The sequence below is a fragment of the Antechinus flavipes genome, chromosome 1, assembly GCF_016432865.1.
Source record: "Antechinus flavipes isolate AdamAnt ecotype Samford, QLD, Australia chromosome 1, AdamAnt_v2, whole genome shotgun sequence".
Lineage (NCBI taxonomy): Eukaryota > Metazoa > Chordata > Mammalia > Dasyuromorphia > Dasyuridae > Antechinus > Antechinus flavipes.
In genome coordinates this window covers 110,562,278-110,582,353 of record NC_067398.1, presented here as the reverse complement: position 1 = coordinate 110,582,353, position 20,076 = coordinate 110,562,278, and the positions used below count along the sequence as shown (strand labels likewise).

The 20,076-nt window shown below is 36.8% G+C and overlaps 2 protein-coding genes across 3 annotated transcripts in view; one reads left to right on the top strand and one right to left on the bottom strand.

Moving 5' to 3' along the window:
- SPATA6L (spermatogenesis associated 6 like) overlaps nt 1-13,618 on the bottom strand; it is an 81,335-nt gene extending 67,717 nt beyond the window's left edge. Inside the window, exons 1-2 of one of the 2 annotated variants that reach the window (XM_051987834.1) lie at nt 12,386-13,618; nt 4,461-4,598 (exon numbers count right to left, since the gene is read on the bottom strand). In XM_051987834.1, the coding sequence (XP_051843794.1) occupies nt 4,461-4,598; nt 12,386-12,424 (177 nt within the window). In that variant the 5' untranslated portion in view covers nt 12,425-13,618. The remainder of the gene's footprint in view (nt 1-4,460; nt 4,599-12,385) is intronic. The other variant, XM_051987843.1, reaches the window with a different exon arrangement.
- On the top strand, nt 7,602-11,239 carry PLPP6 (phospholipid phosphatase 6). Its single transcript, XM_051987855.1, has one exon. The coding sequence runs from the start codon at nt 7,903-7,905 to the stop codon at nt 8,827-8,829; it is 927 nt and encodes a 308-aa protein (XP_051843815.1). The 5' UTR covers nt 7,602-7,902; the 3' UTR covers nt 8,830-11,239.
- Nucleotides 13,619-20,076: the final 6,458 nt, after the last annotated feature.

Here is a 20,076-nt window from a genome sequence, read left to right as displayed (position 1 = left end):
TAAAATCACCAACATATTTTTGATTAAAATTTAAAAGGCATTTCTCATTCACTATAGAGTAAATTCACCTGCTAACTGATTGTTCATGTCTTAAGAATTCTTATAAAAGAACTCTAAAATTTTCTGCTAAAAACTATCAGAAGTTTATCAAATTGGCTTTTGTGGAGTGAAAGGGTTAACTTGAAAAGTAATTATATACATATATCATCTACATTTCATTCTTCCTGGTTAAATGTTTGAGAAAATTTCTTTCATAACTGGAATAGCAATTACTATTAACAAATTAATCCAAAACTAGGAAGAATTTCAAAACCCACTACTTGGCTTTAAAGTGCAGTATTGTCCTGTGCTTAAATGAAAAGTTATTATTCACTATAATCCATCACAGCTTTAGCCCTTCCCACCACTCCTTATTCTTTATTCATCATTTTGCTCTTTAAATCCATCTCACAGAAGCTTGACAGCACAAGCAAAAGGATTAGCATCCAAATAAATAAAAAGAAATGTGTCTAAGGGTCCAACATAACACTTCATAAGGCTTCCCATAGCTGTTGTGTAAGAGAATTTATTTTCACAATAATTATTATTTTGAATAACTCTGTTAAAAACAGATGAATAAGTTGATTATTATTATGTCCCCATTCTTTTATTAGATAAATTCTTTTACTGTAGTTAGAAAAAATTTAATTTATCCAATGGCAACTGAACATTTAAAAAATATCTATTTAAATGCCTTTAACTCAGAAAATTATTGGTATAAATAGCTTATCACTAAATATTGACTAAATTCATGAAACAAAATAGCTCAGAAAAGAAAAATATTGACATATGCTCACAAATAATAATTCTAGGTTACATTCAAGTTTTACATAAGCCAGTGTTAGTGGGGGGAATTAGCATGTACAAACACCAAAATGGCATATTGTGAATACATTTTTGCCAGTCTGCACATTTTTAGGGCCATCAAAGTCCAATCTTCCTTCAGAAATTAGAGTTTATTTCTGATTATTTCAATATAAAAGCAATCATATACCCAACAGAGAAGGAGATATAAAAGATTGTGAGATAGGTAAACCAAAAAAAAAAAAAAAATCATTATGAGAAATAAGAGTAGTATCTGGTATTTAAATGTTTTAAGTTTTAAAAGCTACTTTAAATATATTATTATTTTCTAAACCTCATAACACTATGCAATGCAAGGGATGTCATTCCCATTTTACAGATGAGAAGACAGGCTCTGGGAATAAAGTAACTCGTCCAAGGTTACATGAACATAATCAGTAAAAAGTAGAGACAGGAATTGAACTCTTCTCTCTCTCTCTCTCTCTCTCTCTCTCTTCTCTCTCTCTCTCTCTCTCTCTCTCTCTTCTCTCTCTCTCTCTCTCTCTCTCTCTCTCTGCTTATCTCTGTCTGTCTCTGTCTCTGTCTCTCTGTCTCTCTCTTTCTCTGTCTCTGTCTCTGTCTCTCTCTGTCTGTCTGTCTCTCTCTCTCTGTCTCTGTCTCTGTCTCTCTCTGTCTGTCTCTCTCTCTCTCTCTGTCTCTGTCTCTGTCTCTCTTTCTGTCTCTGTCTGTGTGTGTGTATATGTGTGTGTCTCTGTCTCTGTCTGTCTGTGTCTCTCTGTCTCTCTCTCTCTCTTCCTCTCTCTGTCTCTCTCTCTTTTCCTCTGTCTGTCTGTCTCCCCTGCACCACTGCCACCTAGCTGCCCCACCTTTTTAATGCAATCAATTTTTCCCTCCAAATGTAGTACTTAAAACAATGGAAAAAGAATGATCAAAATAAGAGATGGAATATAAAGATACTAAAACTTACATGCAAATAAGGAAAAAAAAGACAAAAAGGGAATACAAAGCAGTAAGAAGACAAAGAGAAATACAAAGAGCTTTAAAAAGAATGAAACAAAGGACAAAAAGCCATAAGCAAAATGAAATATATACAAATATAGAGTCTAAGAGAAAATTCAGTAGTCCAAAAATCCCACAAAATAGAATTTGATCTGACAGAGAAGCCCAAGAATTATTCCTCCCACAATAAGTTCTTGCTCATGGAACAGCTTTCACACAATATATATTAATTTTAACATCAATACTTTCCAAAGACACATAATTTCCAGTCATTTAAATTGATTTCCTGTTTGAGTCTATCATTTCCTACTTATGCTTGTATAAACAAATCCTTCCCCTTTCTCTCACATGGACTATACTTGCCCTTTCATTCTGCTTGTTTATGGCCATTTCTTCAATTTTCCAAAGTCACTGTGAAAATATCATGACCGGTGTGCAGAAAATTGTATTTTTTTTCTCAAAGCAAAAAAGCTCCATTGATTATCACTTGCAATAATATTGAGTAGGTACCCATTTAAGAATTATAGATTCTTCCTCCCCCCCCCCAAAAAAAAAAAAGACAGCTTAGGTGGTGAAGTGGATAAAGCACCAGCCCTGAAGTAAAGAAGACCTGAGTTCAAATCTGATCCTAGCTATGTGATCCTGGGCAAATCACTTAATCCCAATTGCCTCACTTAATCCCAATTGCCTCATCAAAAAAAAAAAAAAAAAAAAGCACATTGTTAGAAACAAAAATAAAGACTTTACCAAAGTCATGATTCAGTACATATTTAAATCCATTAAAACTAATTCCAGGAGACTATGCATTCTTTGCTATTGTATCAAATGATGTATTTTGTGAAATAACATTTCAATACCTCAAAGGTTGGTGATTTCAGCATCCTTTCTATGGATCACAAACCTTTAATAATTACTATAGCCACAAAGGTATCTGCCTGATGACCAGATGCCTATTCAAAATGAACCTGTCTGAGCTAGTCCTGGTGCAAGGAGGCCCACAATTCAAACCACTCAAACCAGAGCTTGCTCTTAAAACTAGTCTAGTCTTTGAAAAGTCAGGATCACAGCAGTGTTTCTATTGGGCTTATATCCCAAAGAAATACTAAAGAAGGGAAAGGGACCTGTATGTGCCAAAATGTTTGTAGCAGCCCTGTTTGTAGTGGCTAGAAACTGGAAAATGAATGGATGCCCATCAATTGGAGAATGGCTGGGTAAATTGTGGTATATGAATGTTATGGAATATTATTGTTCTGTAAGAAATGACCAGCAGGATGAATACAGAGAGGACTGGCGAGACTTACATGTACTGATGCTAAGTGAAATGAGCAGAACCAGGAGATCATTATACACTTCGACAACGATATTGTATGAGGACATATTTTGATGGAAGTGGATTTCTTTGACAAAAAGACCTGAGTTTCAATTGATAAATGACGGACAAAAGCAGCTATACCCAAAGAAAGAACACTGGGAAACGAATGTGAACTATCTGCATTTTTGTTTTTCTTCCCGGGTTATTTATACCTTCTGAATCCAATTCTCCCTATGCAACAAGAGAACTGTTCGGTTCTGCAAACATATATTGTATCTAGGATATACTGCAACATATCCGACATATAAAGGACTGCTTGCCATCTAGGGGAGGGGGTGGAGGGAGGGAGAGGGAAAAAAATCGGAACAGAAATGAGTGTCAATATAAAGTAATTATTAAATAAAAATTTAAAAAAGAAAAAAAAAAAAGAAAGAAAAGTCAGGATCACCTCCACACTACGATGAACCAGTGGAATAGAATTTTATTGGAAAAGCCTGCCAACTCCTGTTAGAATTCAGTAGGTTATTAGTTAAAATTCAGTAACGCTTTACATAGTGTTTGATAGCATGAGATTTGCCTACTTTAATTTTGCATAAATGAAAACATGGACTCTAAATGATAAGTCTTGTCTTTCACAGATCAGGTTCTCTATTTTCACCAAGATGATTGCTAACTGATTTCTTGGTGTCCTTACGATGATATTCATGTGAAATTTTTTCTAGATTTAAAAAAAGGTCATTTAGAGTGGCACAGTGGATAGAGCACCAGCCCTGAAGTCAGGAGGACTTGAATTCAAATCTGACCTCAGACACTTAACACTTCCTAACTGTGTGACCCTGGGCAAGTCACTTAACCCCAAATGCCTCAGGAAAAAAAGTCATTTAAAGATAATTGTTTTTATAAAATCCATTTAAATACTAGTAACACTTCAATGTACATTCAGAAAAACAAAGTATGTTCTAATTAGAAAACATAATAGAAATTTCAGAAAAAGAAAATAGTAACTTATGGCAATAACTTAATAAGATTACTTGGGATTCAAAACCAGATTCTCTCCCTTTCCCCCATCATGGGATAGTAATTATCTTTTTTCTTTTATAATACTTTATTTTCCCCAATTAGATGTCAAAACAGTTTTAACATTTTTTAAAAAGTTCTATCCAAATTCTGTTCTCTCCTCTCCCTTCCTTGAAATGATAAGCAAATCAATGTAGTTTATACAGGTATAATCAAAAGAACTGATTTATGTGAACTATGGTCCATTAGAATATTTCAAAGAGATACCACTCTGAGAAAAGAGTTTTACCTTGTCAAACTTCATAATCTCGTGAATCATAATGGGGAACAGAGCAGGAAAGCATTTTGTCTCCCTATATTGATCAAGGATGCAGACACTGAGTACAAGTCCTTTCTTCTCTGGAAGAAACACACCTGGACAGGTGATCTTAAAAGGAAAGAAAACAAGCATAAAAATCAACGGAGTTCCTCTTTCTCTGCTGAGCTATATTACCAATGTAATGCATTTTTCCAATATCTTGCTCAAAAAGGACTACCAAATGACTATCTATCTATCTATCTATATGTATGTATGTGTGTATGTGTATATATATATATACACATATATATACATACACACACACACAGAAAGTTTGTATTAGAGAGAAAAATTGTTATAGTATTGAAAACTAGAAGGAACTTTAAAAAATTATTTATCAAGTGAGGGGATTGATCCAAGGGCTTCTAAAGTCATTCCAGCTCTTAGTCTATCATCCTATTCTCTAGTTTACAGATGAAGAAAATGATGCTAAAATAAGGTAAGTAGTTTTCACAGTGTGCTAAGGTGAGAATATTATATCAGAGCAAGGGTTTAAATCAAAATCTTTTGACATCCACTATATCTATTGATACAAATATTCAATTGAAAAATTATCAACTTCAATAATGATTAACATATTCAATTCAACCAATATATACTAAATGCCTATTTGCAAGGTTCAGTTCTGGATGCTAGAGAGAAATTAAAATAGTTCCTGTTCCCCAGATGATCTTAAGTTCTTTGTGTTTTTCAAGAAATGCAAATAAAATACACCAGACCCATTAAAATGGGAGAAAAAATAAAATAAAACTTAAAATGAGAAAATAATGCTAGCGAAGTCATGAAAACTGGAAATATACAATACTGATAGAATTGCAATATGATACAAAATTTTGGGGGCAGAATCTATAAACACAAGGCAAATATTTTTAATTATCCTATGCTAGCTACTCAATAATCCTATTACTTAGAAATATAGTCTTAGAATATCATCAAAAAGGGTGGGAGAAAATAATTGTTTTAAATATATCTATGGCAGCATTGTTTAGTTGGTGGGGGGGAAGTAAAATCCATATAAAAGTCCAACAGTTGAGGAATGGCTTCCTAAATTATGTTATCATCATGATATGATTGTGACTGTGGGTCACAACCCGACATTGTAATGCTAGAGAAACTGAGACAAGACAGAGATTAGGTTTTTAATATTTTAATAGTGGAGAATTTAGCCAGTCAGAGAGAACTCTTGTCCTAAACATGTCTGACCACTAGCAATTAAACACAGACTTTTTATAGGGCTTCAGCTACAAGGGAAACAAAGCCAAGGGGGAGAACACTGGATAAATCATAATTTCAGGAAGGACCATAATTGAATTAATTCTGACAGGTTGGGGTTAAGAAAGTCTAGAGCAAGAGACTGAGAATCTGGGGCAAGAGATAGTAAGCACTCCCATCTGGAGTTTTATGACTCACTGGAATGTGAGAGTGACCAGTGCTTAATGGGATAAGGAAAAGGGAGACGTGGCCATATTTTATTTGGGATATAGCATAATAAATCAGAGAAAGTGAGATGTTACAATTCAAGGAAACTGAGGCATTACAATCTGAGGTCACAATCGAATGTGAAGGTAAATGTTTGATTTGTATACGTATTTTATGTACATATTTATCTGGGTCACATAAAAACTTCCTAGGCAAAAAAGGGTCAAGAGTAGAAGTCTGAAGCCCTGGTGGGGGAATCTGAGAAAGATTAGGTGAGTGACTTAGTCATCCATGCTTATACAGGCAGCTTAGAAGTGAGAAGTGAGACTTAAGACCAAGTCATCCTGCCTAAAGTCAAATTGCTATTGACTATGACAGATTTGCCTTTAAACTAAAAACAAAAACAAAAAAAGGAAAAACAGAGAGAAAAGTAATGAGGTAAACAGATAAAAAGGAAGTTAAAGAGTGATTCAAGGGAAGTTGTAGTGTTTTGGTTGGTTTTCTGGAGGTCTTGGAGCAGCCTTCGTTTCAGCAGAATAATCACCACAAAAATAGCCAGATGATAAAGTCCAAATTCCTTATTATCTCCTTCACAGTCTAGTTTCCTTGCCTCGGCTGGGGCTAGCTTTCTTGAGGTTCTCCAGAATATGTCTTGATTTCTGTGGGGGAGGCAGGAGGACCACCACAATGGTTTCTGTCTTGAAGTCTGTCTCAGTCCGACAGCTTGTGCTCCAGCCTCCAGACACCACAAAGGTGGGAGATGAAATGAATCTCTCTGGCTGAGTTTGTCCCAGCTTATATTCAGTATACTGAGTATAAACCAATCATTATATCACTAGGAAACCATTATTTGTTGTAAGATTAAATCAATCATATTGAACTAGAGAACTATTAATCACCAGGCTAAACTAGATAACCATTGTCTTATCAATTCCACTGACTTAATACCTTGTAAGAATCCTTGTTTCAAATACAGTGTTCTGGCCCATAACAGGAAGTAATTGAAAAACTAGTTCAGACATTTTCTAAATGTAAATTTGGTGTCCAGCCCTATCCCACTCTCCAGTGACCTCATTTGGGGTTTTCTTAGCAAAGAAACTGGAATGGTTTGCCATTTCCTTCAGGGGTTCATTTTTACAGAGTCAGGATTAAGAGACTTATGCAGTATCTGAGGCCAAATTTCAGGCCAGAACTCTAACCTTGATGCCACCTATTCACCCAAGTAAGTGCAAATACATTAAATCAAGTGTAAATAGAATAATCCATTCTTTGTTTAATAAACTACGGGCCTCCTGGATACTGATTGCAATGAAAAAATATAAATAGATGTTTGGATAGTTTATGTATCCTAATTACTTGGTTTTGCTGGTGTTTAAACCTGTTTATATGAATGTTATCTCTTTTTTTTTTCTTTTTTCCAGGATTAATCTGTCTTCCTAACAGGTGAAGCTAGGCGGCGCAGTTGACAGAGCACCAGACATGGAATCAGAAAAAAACTGAGTTCAATGTCTTAAATTTACTAGCTGTGTGATCCTGGGCAAATCACTTAACCGTGTTTGCCTTAGTTTGCTCACGAGCTCGAGAAGGAAATTGTAAACTATCTATTATCTTTGCCATCAACAACAACAACAACAAACAAAACAAACAAAACAAACAAAAAAAAAAAAACAGCACCATCAACAACAAACTCGAATGGGACCACGAAGAATCGAACACTACTGAAGCCACTGAACAGGTTCCTGAAACTGCGCTATTTTCCCTTCCTTCTGCCCTGCAGCATCTCCAGCGGCAGCATCACTTCGGGCTCCTCCCCTCCCTCTCCGCGCGCTCCGCTCCGCCCTGTCCTCGGCTCCTCCCACGCGGAAGCGGAAGAGGTCTAAGGCTCCGGCGAGCCGCCGTCCCCGCGGTAGCTGTCCGGCGTCCGCTGCCGAGGTCTCGGTGTCCGGCTATAGTCATGTCCAGCCCCCGAAGAAGCATCGATGGCCGCCCAGCGGGCTCGGCAGCGGGCGCCGGTGGCAGCGGCAGCCACCCCGGCAGCCCAGCTCATGGGAACCCCAGCGGCGGCGGCGGTAGCGGCGGCGGTAGCGGTGGCGGTGGTGGCAGGTTCGAGTTCCAGTCCCTGCTGAGCAGCCGCAGCCCAGGCCCCGAGTCGAGCGCGGCGCGGCTCCGGGCCTCCGAGAGCCCAGTGCACCGGCGCGGCTCTTTCCCATTGGCCGCGGCGGCCACGCCGCAGCCGCCCCCGCCCCCTTTGCCCGAGGAGGACTGCATGAAACTGAACCCTTCCTTCGTGGGCATCGCTCTCTGCTCCTTGTTGGCCATTGACTTATGGATGTCCAAGAGGCTGGGCGTGTGCGCCGGGGAGAAGTCGTCCTGGGGCAGCGCTAGGCCCCTCATGAAGCTGCTCGAGATCTCGGGCCACGGCGTCCTGTGGCTGGCCGGCACCGCTTACTGTCTGTACCGGAGTGACAGCTGGGCTGGCCGAGAGGTCCTGGTCAACCTGATGTTCGCCCTGCTCTTGGATTTGGGCATTGTGGCGCTGCTCAAAGGGCTCGTCCGGCGGCGGCGTCCCTCGCACAACCAGATGGACATGTTGTTCACGTTCTCGGTGGACAAGTATTCCTTCCCCTCGGGCCACGCCACTAGGGCTGCCCTGGTGTCCCGGTTCATCTTGCACCACCTAGTGCTGGCCATTCCGCTGAGAGTGTTGATAGTGCTGTGGGCCTTTATCTTGGGCCTTTCCAGGGTCATGCTGGGAAGGCACAATGTCACAGACGTAGCTTTTGGATTTTTCTTAGGTTACATACAGTACAGCATAGTGGACTATTTTTGGCTATCTCCCTTTAATGCCCCTGCGGTTTTTGCTCTGTGGAGTCACCAGTAAATAATTTGATTGTATGTGAGACCAGAAGACAATGAAGGCTTTCCGGATAAAAACGATCAAAGATACACCAGCACCCATCTTGTTTAGCTCTTGTAAACGTTTTGGACATCCTTTGGAATTCTGAGTCTAAATGGAAAGATATAATCCCTACCATCTTGATAATTGCTAGACTGGGAGCATGTGCCAGCCATAAAGTGAGCACAGCCATATCAAGTAAATAAAATATATAGGGAGAATTAGACATATCTATATCTTTATATCTTTATTAACAGCTAGCTATCTGCAAGACAATAGCAAAGGGACCAAGCAATTTAGTTTCTCTTGCTGTTGACTACCAGTTTTTTTTAAAAGTTTACATCAGTGGATGATATACTTCCACATATCACCCATACTCTGTAGCATTTCTTTTTAAATGGGGAAAAGGGAGGAAATAAGTTAACTACAATCACATTTTGCATCATTAACATGCATTAAAGTGAACAACTCAGTAGTTTGCTGTGTTGTCCCACAGTAGATTTCAAACACTATTTTAAAAATATAGAACACATTCGATTACTTTTATCTCTAAAAGTCTGGTGCTACAGATATGTAGTTGTCTTTTTTTAATTTCAATTTACTCTTAAGAGAACCCACACTTTTTTTTTTTTTTTTTGGTAGATTGGAGAACACTATGCTGATGCAGGAAATTAGGACATAGGGAAGAAAGGACTCTCCCATTAAAAATACATATATATATATATACTTTTCCATTCCTATCTGATATTACCTGTTAGCATATGGAAGGGAGTTCAGTGGCTGAAACTCCAAAAGTAGAATATACATTAATACTTAAGGGATCTATTCAGAGTGAATGCACCTTCTACCAGTAAAGATTGCAAACTCTCCCTACCTTATTATATGGTTTCATGATTTGCTGTAGATGAAAAATAAAAATTCATCTCTTGGTAGCTAGTCCTATTGGTTATAACTTGTTCCAATTCAGCCAGATTGGCCCTTGGACCAGAGATATCACCTGATCTTTATGTGAAGCCTTTCCAGCTTAGTGGGATTTATCTTGCAGAGCTTGCATTTCATTGACATATCCTTCAAAAACTCAAGGTTCCATCCACTCCATGATGAAGTACAGAAAGATTTAAATGGAGAAGCACACAATTTAAACAGAAAAGGGAAAAACAACACACCAAAAAACCCTGAGAGATGTGAATTAGGTGCAATGAGACTGTCTTTCAGAAGATCTGTGAATTTTGCTGTATATTTATGGTGATTGTTGAATGAGTCACATTCCCCAACTATGACAAAAAAAAAAACAGTAAAAATAAATCTCTTTCAAAAGAGTTCATTTTTTAAAAAACCACTAGTTGAGAAAGATCAATTACAAAGTGGCCTATGAGGAAACATTTTAACTAATAGAGAATAACTGTGAAGCCACTTGATAAAATGCTTTGTTGCTTATCATTTCTACTCAATAAAAGTAGAAAAAAAAAAAAATTTCTACTCTGCTGAAGGGTGAGGAATGGGACCAATCTCTTAAAGGTGACAGTGCAAACTTTCCCATGTATAACAAAGGAACTGTATATTTTGTCATTTCTCATGTTGTATTTGGATGATGTTTTTTCCTGTAATGATTTTGAGGGTGATGGAAGTTAAAACAATCAGATTCTCAAACATCAGCATTCATTACTGTGAACTTGCTGTTGTATCAGGCACAATATATAATCAGCCAGAGAGGGGTGAAAAGAAAGGATTGGTTATATTTAAATGATGCTCTAGCCACCAAAAAACCCTTAAGTTAAACAAGAAGCCAGTCAATATAAAATTCAATTTAAGAATGTTATCAGTATTTATAAATAGGAAAGACTGTAATTGACAGTAAACTTTTGAAGATGTGGTATTGGGTATCCTGAATCAACTCTGGCAAATATAACTGATTCTATGTGGGCAGAAGAGTAAAATTCTTAAGGATAGGTGACCCTCAGAAATTATAACTACTTATTGGGGATAAATGGAATAATTTTCATTTCATTGACTACCTCTTCATTCCCAGAGTCAATACAACTGCCTTCAGTCTGTGAAGTTCTAAATTATTTTGTTACATTTTACCTTTAAAGGTTTCATTACAACAGTGTTATGCCAGATGTTTAAAGTTATGAGATCTTATTCATAGCCTCCAAATTAACTACTAAGGCTTTGTCAGGGCAATTTTGTTGAATGTTTATATCACTGAGATTCACTTAATTAAATGGTACCTGAGTTTACTGGTTCTTAGGCCTATTTTTCTCCAGATTGGGATTCTGTGAAGAACAAGTACTTTAAAATGGACCATAAGTGGGTTTTTTTTTTTTTTTTTGATTTGGATAAAGGAAGGAATTCCATTTCAGAATCACAATAAAATCTAACCAGCACTATTAAATGTTGATGTATCATGTACTTTTTATTTAGTTGGGGGAGACTGATTTATTTTTTATCTATTTATAAAACGAATGCCTTCATTCTTTGATTGAGACCTCAGTTAGTAGATGAAGTATATATATACTTCTACTGAACCTATATACCAATAGCAAACTGGGTCAAATCTTTCTATCACTCCCTCAGATAGTGTTGTACTCTGTAAAACTACTGGATCTGGAATCAAAGGACCTAGGTTCATATCTTGGCTCTTTCCTGCCTCTGTGACCTTTAACAAATCCTTTAAACTTTCAGTAAAATCAGAGGGTTGGATTAGAGCTTTAAGAGCCCCTTCAGATCTACATCAATAAACCTAAGCCTACAATTGCCAATTCTGCTGTGTGTGATCATTGGCATTGTGGCATTCCTCTAAGTCTCTGCCCTTCTGGAGGAGCTGCAGCAGGTTGCCACTAAATGAGGGTACATACCAGCGCTAAAGTTGTTTAGCGCTAACATTTTAAGTATTTGAGTCTTTTAAGATGGAAGAGGAGTCAATGGGTGCCTAGAGGGAAAAAAGCACAGCAATGTTGAGTATCCAATGCAATTCCTTCTAAATACTTGATTGATTTTCACAAGATGGGGCAAGCCCGAACTGACCCTAGGGGGAGTTAGGTCAAAAGAAAATAAATTGATCTATATTGCAATGGTAATTTTTCAATTTGTGATTATGCTAATTATGCAAGTCTTCTAGTGTTTATATAAAGAATGCAAACACTATCGGAATATTAGTTTCTCCTTTAAGGTAGTGAAATTGTACGCAATCTAGGGTTATTTAAAATGGGCGAATAGAAGAGGTCGGGGGCGTAGACACGGCGGAAGAAACAAGTCATCTCGGAAGACTAAGATAGAGGAAGAACAGAATCCAAGCAAGAGATGGGATCTTTGAGAAGAGGGGGGAAAGGTTTTAATATCAATGAAGAATTAACTGTATAAGGGATAAGCTTGGGACCAAGGGTTTGTTAAATCAGGAATTAATTCTAGACAATGAGGATCGCAAATCTTGTCTGAAGCTAGATGAAAATCAGGGTTTAAGAAGAATGGGAGCAGCGACTAAATCGTGAAAATAAGGGTTGTGAACCGAACGAGGCAAAAATGGGTTGGTCTCCCTTACCGCTCGAATGTGCAGCTCCACTACCACTTCCAGGGGCATCTTTCCCAGCTGGGGCGGGAAGGGTTGGAAAGGGACCCTGCTTCGCTGGGCAGAGGAGCGGGTTTCTTCCCCGACCCTCCCGCCCCGACCCCTCTCCGGTGGTGAGAGCTGGAGCTTCTGCTACCGCTGTTTCCCACAAGGGAAAAGCGTCTCGTTACCACGGCGACCGAAGCTTCCAAACTTCCACCTCTGGAACACCGGAGGCTGGAGACGCCAAGTGCGTGCGCATGCCCTTTGGCCCGCGCTACTCTGAAAGGATGGGGCCTAGGTTCAGTTCGGGTTCGAGTTCGGAGTACTAGCCTCCTTCTTGCTTAGGGATGCTCAATGTACGCTCTGTTCCTATCCCGCTGATTTGTCTTTATGTCCTTTCTGCCGCAGTTCTTCACTACTCTCCTCTTTTCAAGAACTGTATAATGACCCTGGAACTATTATAATGGAAGTTTGAAGATCATAGGATTCAGAGAGAAATGAAATTTTGGAGAACATATAATCCGATTTTATATATGGGGAAACGGAAGCCCAGGAAAGGGAAGTGATCTGTTCAAGCCGATACTAGTAGTAGTGGTCATGATGTGATGAATAGTTGTAGCCATGGCAGTGACAACTAACCTGACTACGTTTTCATTTGAGTTTCACAACAGTGAAACTTTAATTTTTTTTTTTTCTGGTGGCAAAGAATTGGAAACTGAGGAGATACCCATCAGGTGGGGAATGGCTGAACAAGTTGTGGTTTATGAATGTGATAGAATTTCCATCTGGTGGAGATGGCTTCAGTATAACCTGGGAAGACCTGTATGAATTTAAGCAAAGTGAAATGGCTAAATGAGCTTAACCAGAACAATCTACATGATAACAATATTGTAAAGATAATCTTCAAAGAACTACTAACTCTAATCAACATTCCAACATAGTCCCACCAAGGACAGAAGATGAAATATGATACCTATCTCCAGGTTGAGAACTGATGGATTCAAATTACAAACTGAAGAATTTTCTCTCTTTAAAAAAAAAAATTGGAACATGTCTAATGCTTCTGCATTTGTTTTGTGTAACCATAGATACTTGTAATAGGTTTTGGGTTTTTTTTTTGCCTTTTCATTGAATAGGGGAGGGAGAAAAGAATTTGGAAATAAAAAAAATAATAATAAATTGTAAAACCTTAAAAAAAAAAAAAAGGCCCAGATCTTAATATTCCAGATCCTTTCTGTGCTCTGTCCACTTTGCCTGAGACCCTGATGGAAGCCTAGGTTTTCTGTAAATTCCTTAAGAGCAGCAACTTTTTTTTTCTTTATATCCCTAGACTTAACAAATGCTTGTTGACTTAAAACTGACTGGCTCCAAATCCTGTGTTCTTTTACTGTTCCAAGGAACCAAGAAAGAGTGTTTATGTGAATGATATAAATAATGTTGGGGTGATTGCAAAAACAGTTAAATATTAGGTACATAAGTCATAGGCAAAAGCATTAAAAGTATGTCCTAATTTTTCCCCCCAAGGCATTTCAAGGAGAGCCTGCTAGACTAGTTTTCACTGTCCAAAATAGACAAAATTGGCTTGTAAGATTTCTCTTTATCTCAAAGTAGTTAATATATGCTCCAATGCCAGGATTACACTTTTAAAATAGGCAATCCTGAGATTCCAGCCTGAGGGAAGCCAGGGACTAGTTTTTAAAGGTGGGTAAATAACTTTTTTCCATTCACTGCAGTTGATGAGTATAGTAAAAAGAGAGATGGAAGAACAGCAAGTAATAGTGCCTGGAAAGGGTCACTGACATTAAATAAATCCCACAATATTATAAGTAATAAGCACATAGATTGGAAACATGAATAATCACAAATGCTGGTATTAATCGTCCATTTGGAGAGTCATTGGGAATGTAAGAACGTAGAACCAATGAAGTTTTTTTTAAAAAAGGAAGGGGAAACATCATGAATCATCTAGCCCAGCTTATTCTACAGAAAAGGAAATTTAGGCCTACCAAGGTAAAATAACTTGGTCATGGTCATCCCACTACTAATAACAGAGCCAGGATTAGAAGCTAGACCTCCTGATTCCCAGACCATTGCTTTTGTAGATAAGCATTGTAGATATTGCTATGTAGATAGCTGTCGGTCTGATAGTTACTGTTTGCCAAATGAGAGAGTAAGAGGCAGAGTACCTGAATTCATAAAAGTGACATAAGAATAGTTTCACAACAGAGAGAAGCAAATGGAAGTAAACTTAGTGGCAAAGATCTTTTGTCCCAAAGATGTAATAGTATTCTTTCTCATCTTTTTATCCACTTTAATAGAAACACTATAAAATCAAACCCTCTATAATATAGTTTTAAGCTTCTAAAAGCTTAAAAAGAAATCTATCAATATAGATCAGCTACTAAAAATTTTTAAAACTACACTAAGATTGCTGCTACACTGACTATTACTTGCTTAAACAGAGCCATTCTGCTTTCTGCCCACTTTTACGAAGCAATCAAGGCACCACGGTAACTGCCACCATCATGTGAGTGAAGGCAGAAGCAGCCCAAGTATTTGGCTTCTTACCACATCTGGGATGGCTCAATATCCTGGGTTTCTTTTTGCAACTCTGAACAAACTCCCTCCTTATAGACAATAACAATAAGCAATACATGTTTCCTGCTCACATATCCTGACTCTCCACTTAAAAGAATGAAGCTTACTTATTAATTCTACTTTTAAGAAATTAATAAAAGAGAATTAACTTTAAAAGAGGGAAAATTTTTAACTGCTGTTCAGTAAATTGTGAATATTATAGGAATAGGGACCAGATCTCTAATTTCATTCTAATTTCATTAGGTTAAGGAACTCTCAGGTGAGGAAACATCTTCTGTCAGTGTAGACCAGCACCTTCTCTACAAATTATAGTCTCAGAAAGTCACTTTAGCACACTGACAAAATGACTTGCTCATGGTTGCATGATCAGTACATATCAAAGACAGAATTTGAACCTTGGCTTTCATGGGAATCATCATTTTTAAGTTAATATAGCTACCTTTCCTAGAATAATTCATATAACTTTTTTCAAATAGTACTAGAAAGAAATATTGAGATGAAAACAACAACAAAAACAAACAAAAAAAGACAAGTCATAGTAAAAAAAAAAAAAAAAAAAAAAAAGACAAATTCATCCCAGCTTCACTGTCAAATGTATGATGTTTTGGGGGTGTGTGTGTGTGTGTGTGTGTGTGTGTGTGTGTGCTTCCTAATGGCTTAGTGGATAAAAAGTTGTAGGATCCTGGTCTAATCATTTAACCTTCATGGCTCTCCTTGCCAGACTATATTGGTATACAGAATTTCCTTATGCAGAAGTAACTTATAACAATGTTATCATAGCCTCTCCCTATCTTTCAACATACTATCTACAATATTATAATAAATTCATGAAAATATGCCAGCTACTTCTAGTGAATACTAACAATACTACAAGAATTGTAGAAACTATAAAGCCCTACTCTATCATTTGGTGAGCCATACAAAAAAGGATCCTCTCTTTTTCACTTACTCCACTGGTTTCACTTGTAAGATCTTGATTTCTTTACAAAGTTAATTCTATATGATAGTGATGGTTAAAATAGCATCAAAATTCTGTTCTAGACTAGTATAGCAGAAGTGCAGTATTGAACAGAAACTCAGAAAGTATCTAATCTAGTCTTAAGCTGAAAAAGAATCATATTTAACATATGGTCTAGCTTTTTATGAAAGATCTCACTGAAAAGAAACCTTCTACCTCTTGAGGTAAACTACTCTAAAAACTATCCTTTTGGAGAACTCTAATTGTTAGAAAGTTTTCATTACATTAAGCCCATATTTACCACTAGGCCATCACCAGTCATCATAACCTATGTCTTGCCACTGGCTTCCAATGACTCTGGAGAAGAGAATAAGACTAATAACTTTTTGTAAAAAAAAAAAAATCAAAATATGTATATTTAGAGCAACCTAGTTTCTACTCATTATGAAATAATAAATCTAAAAAGGAAATTCTTGGCAGATTACCTTAATATGAAAACTCAAAAAAAAAAAAAAAGCATTGAGTATGAAAAAGTAGTTACAGAATGTCTGCTAAGCCCAAGAAGAAATGAAAAGAGAAAACAGTTACATAGTATCTTAACAGTCATTCAGAGTATGAAGGGAAAGAGGAGCCTACTGTTAGGACAAGGAGGAAGAGGAGGAGGAGGAAGAGGAGGAGGAGGGAAAGAGGAATGGTAGAAGAGGAAAGGAGGAGGAGACTTCTACTGTTTTTCTTAGAATATACTGAAAGGGAGAAATAATCTGAATATTTATTTAGCAAGGCCAAACTTCTAAAGTATTCTTAATAAGTATTAGGACTTATTCCCAAGACAAGAATTAAGTTTTAGGTGAATACTTATTATTTTTCAGTCATTTCAGTCACATCTGACTCTTTGTAACCTCATTTGGAGTTTCTTTGACAAAGATACTGAAGTGGCTTGCCATTTCCTCTTCCAGCTCATTTTACAGATGAGGAAACTGAGGCTAACAGGATTGAATGATTTGTCCAAGGTCACAAAAATAGTGTTTCAGGGTGGATTTAAACTCAGGTTCTCTTGATTCCAGCATCTTTGCTCTATCCACTGTACTACTAACTGCCCCTGAATACTTTTTAGCTATCTCCAAACTATTTGGAATCTGAATTCACAAATATAACATAATTTATAGTTCTTTACTCTCATTGAATTATACTTATACATCTTATACAATTATCTCACATGACACTTTTTACTGTTATTTGACTCACAATAAAGCACACTGACATATGAGCATATCAATAACTTTCTGAATTTATTAAACATTATTCAAAATTTGAATGCTTCACTTTCTCCTATTTTCAACTCATCTGTCACCATATTTTTTTCTAATGGATTTCTAAACTAATTTCATCATCAATATAATGAGCCCTATGATTATCACATCAAAACTTCCATGCTTATTGGCAAGAATAGGGATCCAGGAGTGGCTGCTATATTTTTAGCTTGGGCAAGAGAGAAAGAGAGAAAAACAAATAAATGAATGAATAAACCACTAACTTCCCCCCAAAAAATATAAATCAACAATTTGTCTATGAGAAAAAGGATTTATTTTGGTCTTTTGGTTGTGGAACTACTTACATACATATGAAATATGTATAAAACTACATCCTCATGGTGAGTTAATTATGTATTACCTTACTAGTTTGTTAAGAAAGTGTTTTGCAATTTGTAAAGTGCTATATAAATATCAGATATAATTACTCTAATATGTGATATAGTAAGTAAAGTGCCTATTTCCATAAAAACATGAAGATCACCCTGAAGACCAGCTCAAAAAGACTTAGCTGCTCAATTAATAAGCATTTATTGAATGCCTGCTATGTATCAAGCACTGAGCTAGGCCGCAGGGATATATAGAAAGGCAAAAGACAGTCCCTATCCTCAAGGAGATCACAATCTAATGAGGGTCTCAAGAAACAAACAAGATACAAGCAGAATACATAGGAAATAAACAAAGAGAAGGCACTAGAATTAAGAGGGATTGGAAAATCCTCTCTGTAGAAGTTGGACTTTAGTGGAAACGTTGAAGGTAGCCAGTAGGTGGACCTTAGGAAGGAGAGTATTTCAAGAAAAAGGTCCTTCAAGAAAAATGCCACGACCTGAGAAATGAAGTATCTTTTTCATGCAGCAAGAGAGCGAGTGACACTAGATTGAAGACTGTGTTGTGAGCTATAAAAAGTAAGAAAATTGGAAAAGGGAAAGAGGGCATAGGTTTTGAAGGACCTTGAACAACAGAAAATCCTGTAGGTGATAGGGAATCATTGGAATGTGAAAATAGAGATGACATAAACAAAATTTTAAAAATTTAGGGATGACATGGTCAGACTTGTGCTTTAGGAAAATCACCTTAATGGCTAAATGGAGAATGGACTAGAGTAGTGATTCTCAAAGTATAGTCACAGGGTCCTGGGGGGGGGGGGGGAGGGAGAGGGGAGAGAGAGGGTGAAACCTGTTCAGGGGTTCTACAAATTAAAATTTACTTTTTATTTCTAATGTGGTAAATGCCTACAAATATAATCCACATAAACAAAAACTCTTTAGACTGATCTTCAATAATCTTAATAGTATAAAAACACTGAAAACAAAAATTTAAGAACCACTAGACTAGAGTGGGGAAAGAGGAGAGAGGAATGACCAACTAACTGGCTATTTTAATAGTACTAGGCTTAGGATGATCAGGATCTGCACCAGGGTTATGACCATATGAGAGGAGAGAAGGTAGTAAATTCCTGAAATGTTGCAAAGGTGAAATTGACAATCCTTGGCAACAGAATGGATATAAAAAGGTTAACTACAGTGTGTGTGTGTGTGTGTGTGTGTGTGTGTGTGTGTGTGTGTGTGTTTATCACAACTCTTGAAGAACATCTACAGAGTGATAGGGAATTACAGTCAGGAGTGTCGATGGAAGGAGCACTAATAAAAATCACAGGCTCTGGAAATATATATATATATATATATAAATTCAGTGATCCAGGCAACATAGCTAAATTATTTCTCAGAGATCTATGAACTTGTTTTTGACTTTTGAACTTTATTTTTATTCCTGAAACTGTTTATAAGAAATTAATTGAATAGAGGAAAATAGAAAAAAATCTGCAACAACTATATTTTTTTCATAACTCATAATTAAACATCACGGCTTCTGAAAAAAAGATTCTAGCAGGAATTGGGACTATGACTATTTGACTTCAATTTAGGGCAGAAATAGGTAATTATTGTGTCACTCAAGAAATTATTTATGAGATTCTTGCATTCTCCTCCTCCCTTGCTCCTCCAAATATACTTTTCATTTCCTAATCTCTCCTTTCTTTTTCTACCATTCTCATTCTCTTACTGTCCCACTCACTTTATTTTACATAATCTTTGTTTTGGTTTTATATCACCTTTATTTCTGAATATATCCCTCCCTTCATCTCTATTCAGCAATAAATCTTTGCTCTCTTGTTAACAAAGGCTGAAAAAGTGGGGGGAGAGGAAGCAGTTCAGCAAAAAAACCCAACATATATATTCATATGATAATATATGCAACATTCCACACTAACATTGTTTTACCTCTGCAAAGTGAGGGAAGTGCATTCTCTCAAATTTTCTCCACAACAGTCTTGGTTATTATACAATTATGTATAATTATACAACATTCAGTTTAATTTTTTTTAAGTCTTTTCAGTTACATTTTTGTATGCATTATGTATCATCTTCATAGTTCTGCTACTTTATTTTGAATCATTTCATATCTTCCCAAATATTTCTGAATTAATTTGCTCATTATTTCTTACAGCACAGCAACAGTTGATTAAATTAACAAAATTTGTCTAGCCATCTTCCAAATGAAGAGTATGCACATTGTTTCCAATTCTTTGCTACCACAAAAAGTAGTAAGAATTTTTTGGTGTTAGATAATTTTTCTTTCGGCCTTTAACTTAGCTGAGATATATGCCTATCAATGATTTCTATGGGTCAAAGATATAAACATTTTAATCCTTTTCTTAGCATAACTACAAATTGCTTTCCAAAATCATCAAACCAATTCAGAGAAACGCCAGTCCTATATTGTGTCCTCTTCACAGTCTCTCCAACATTTGATTATTT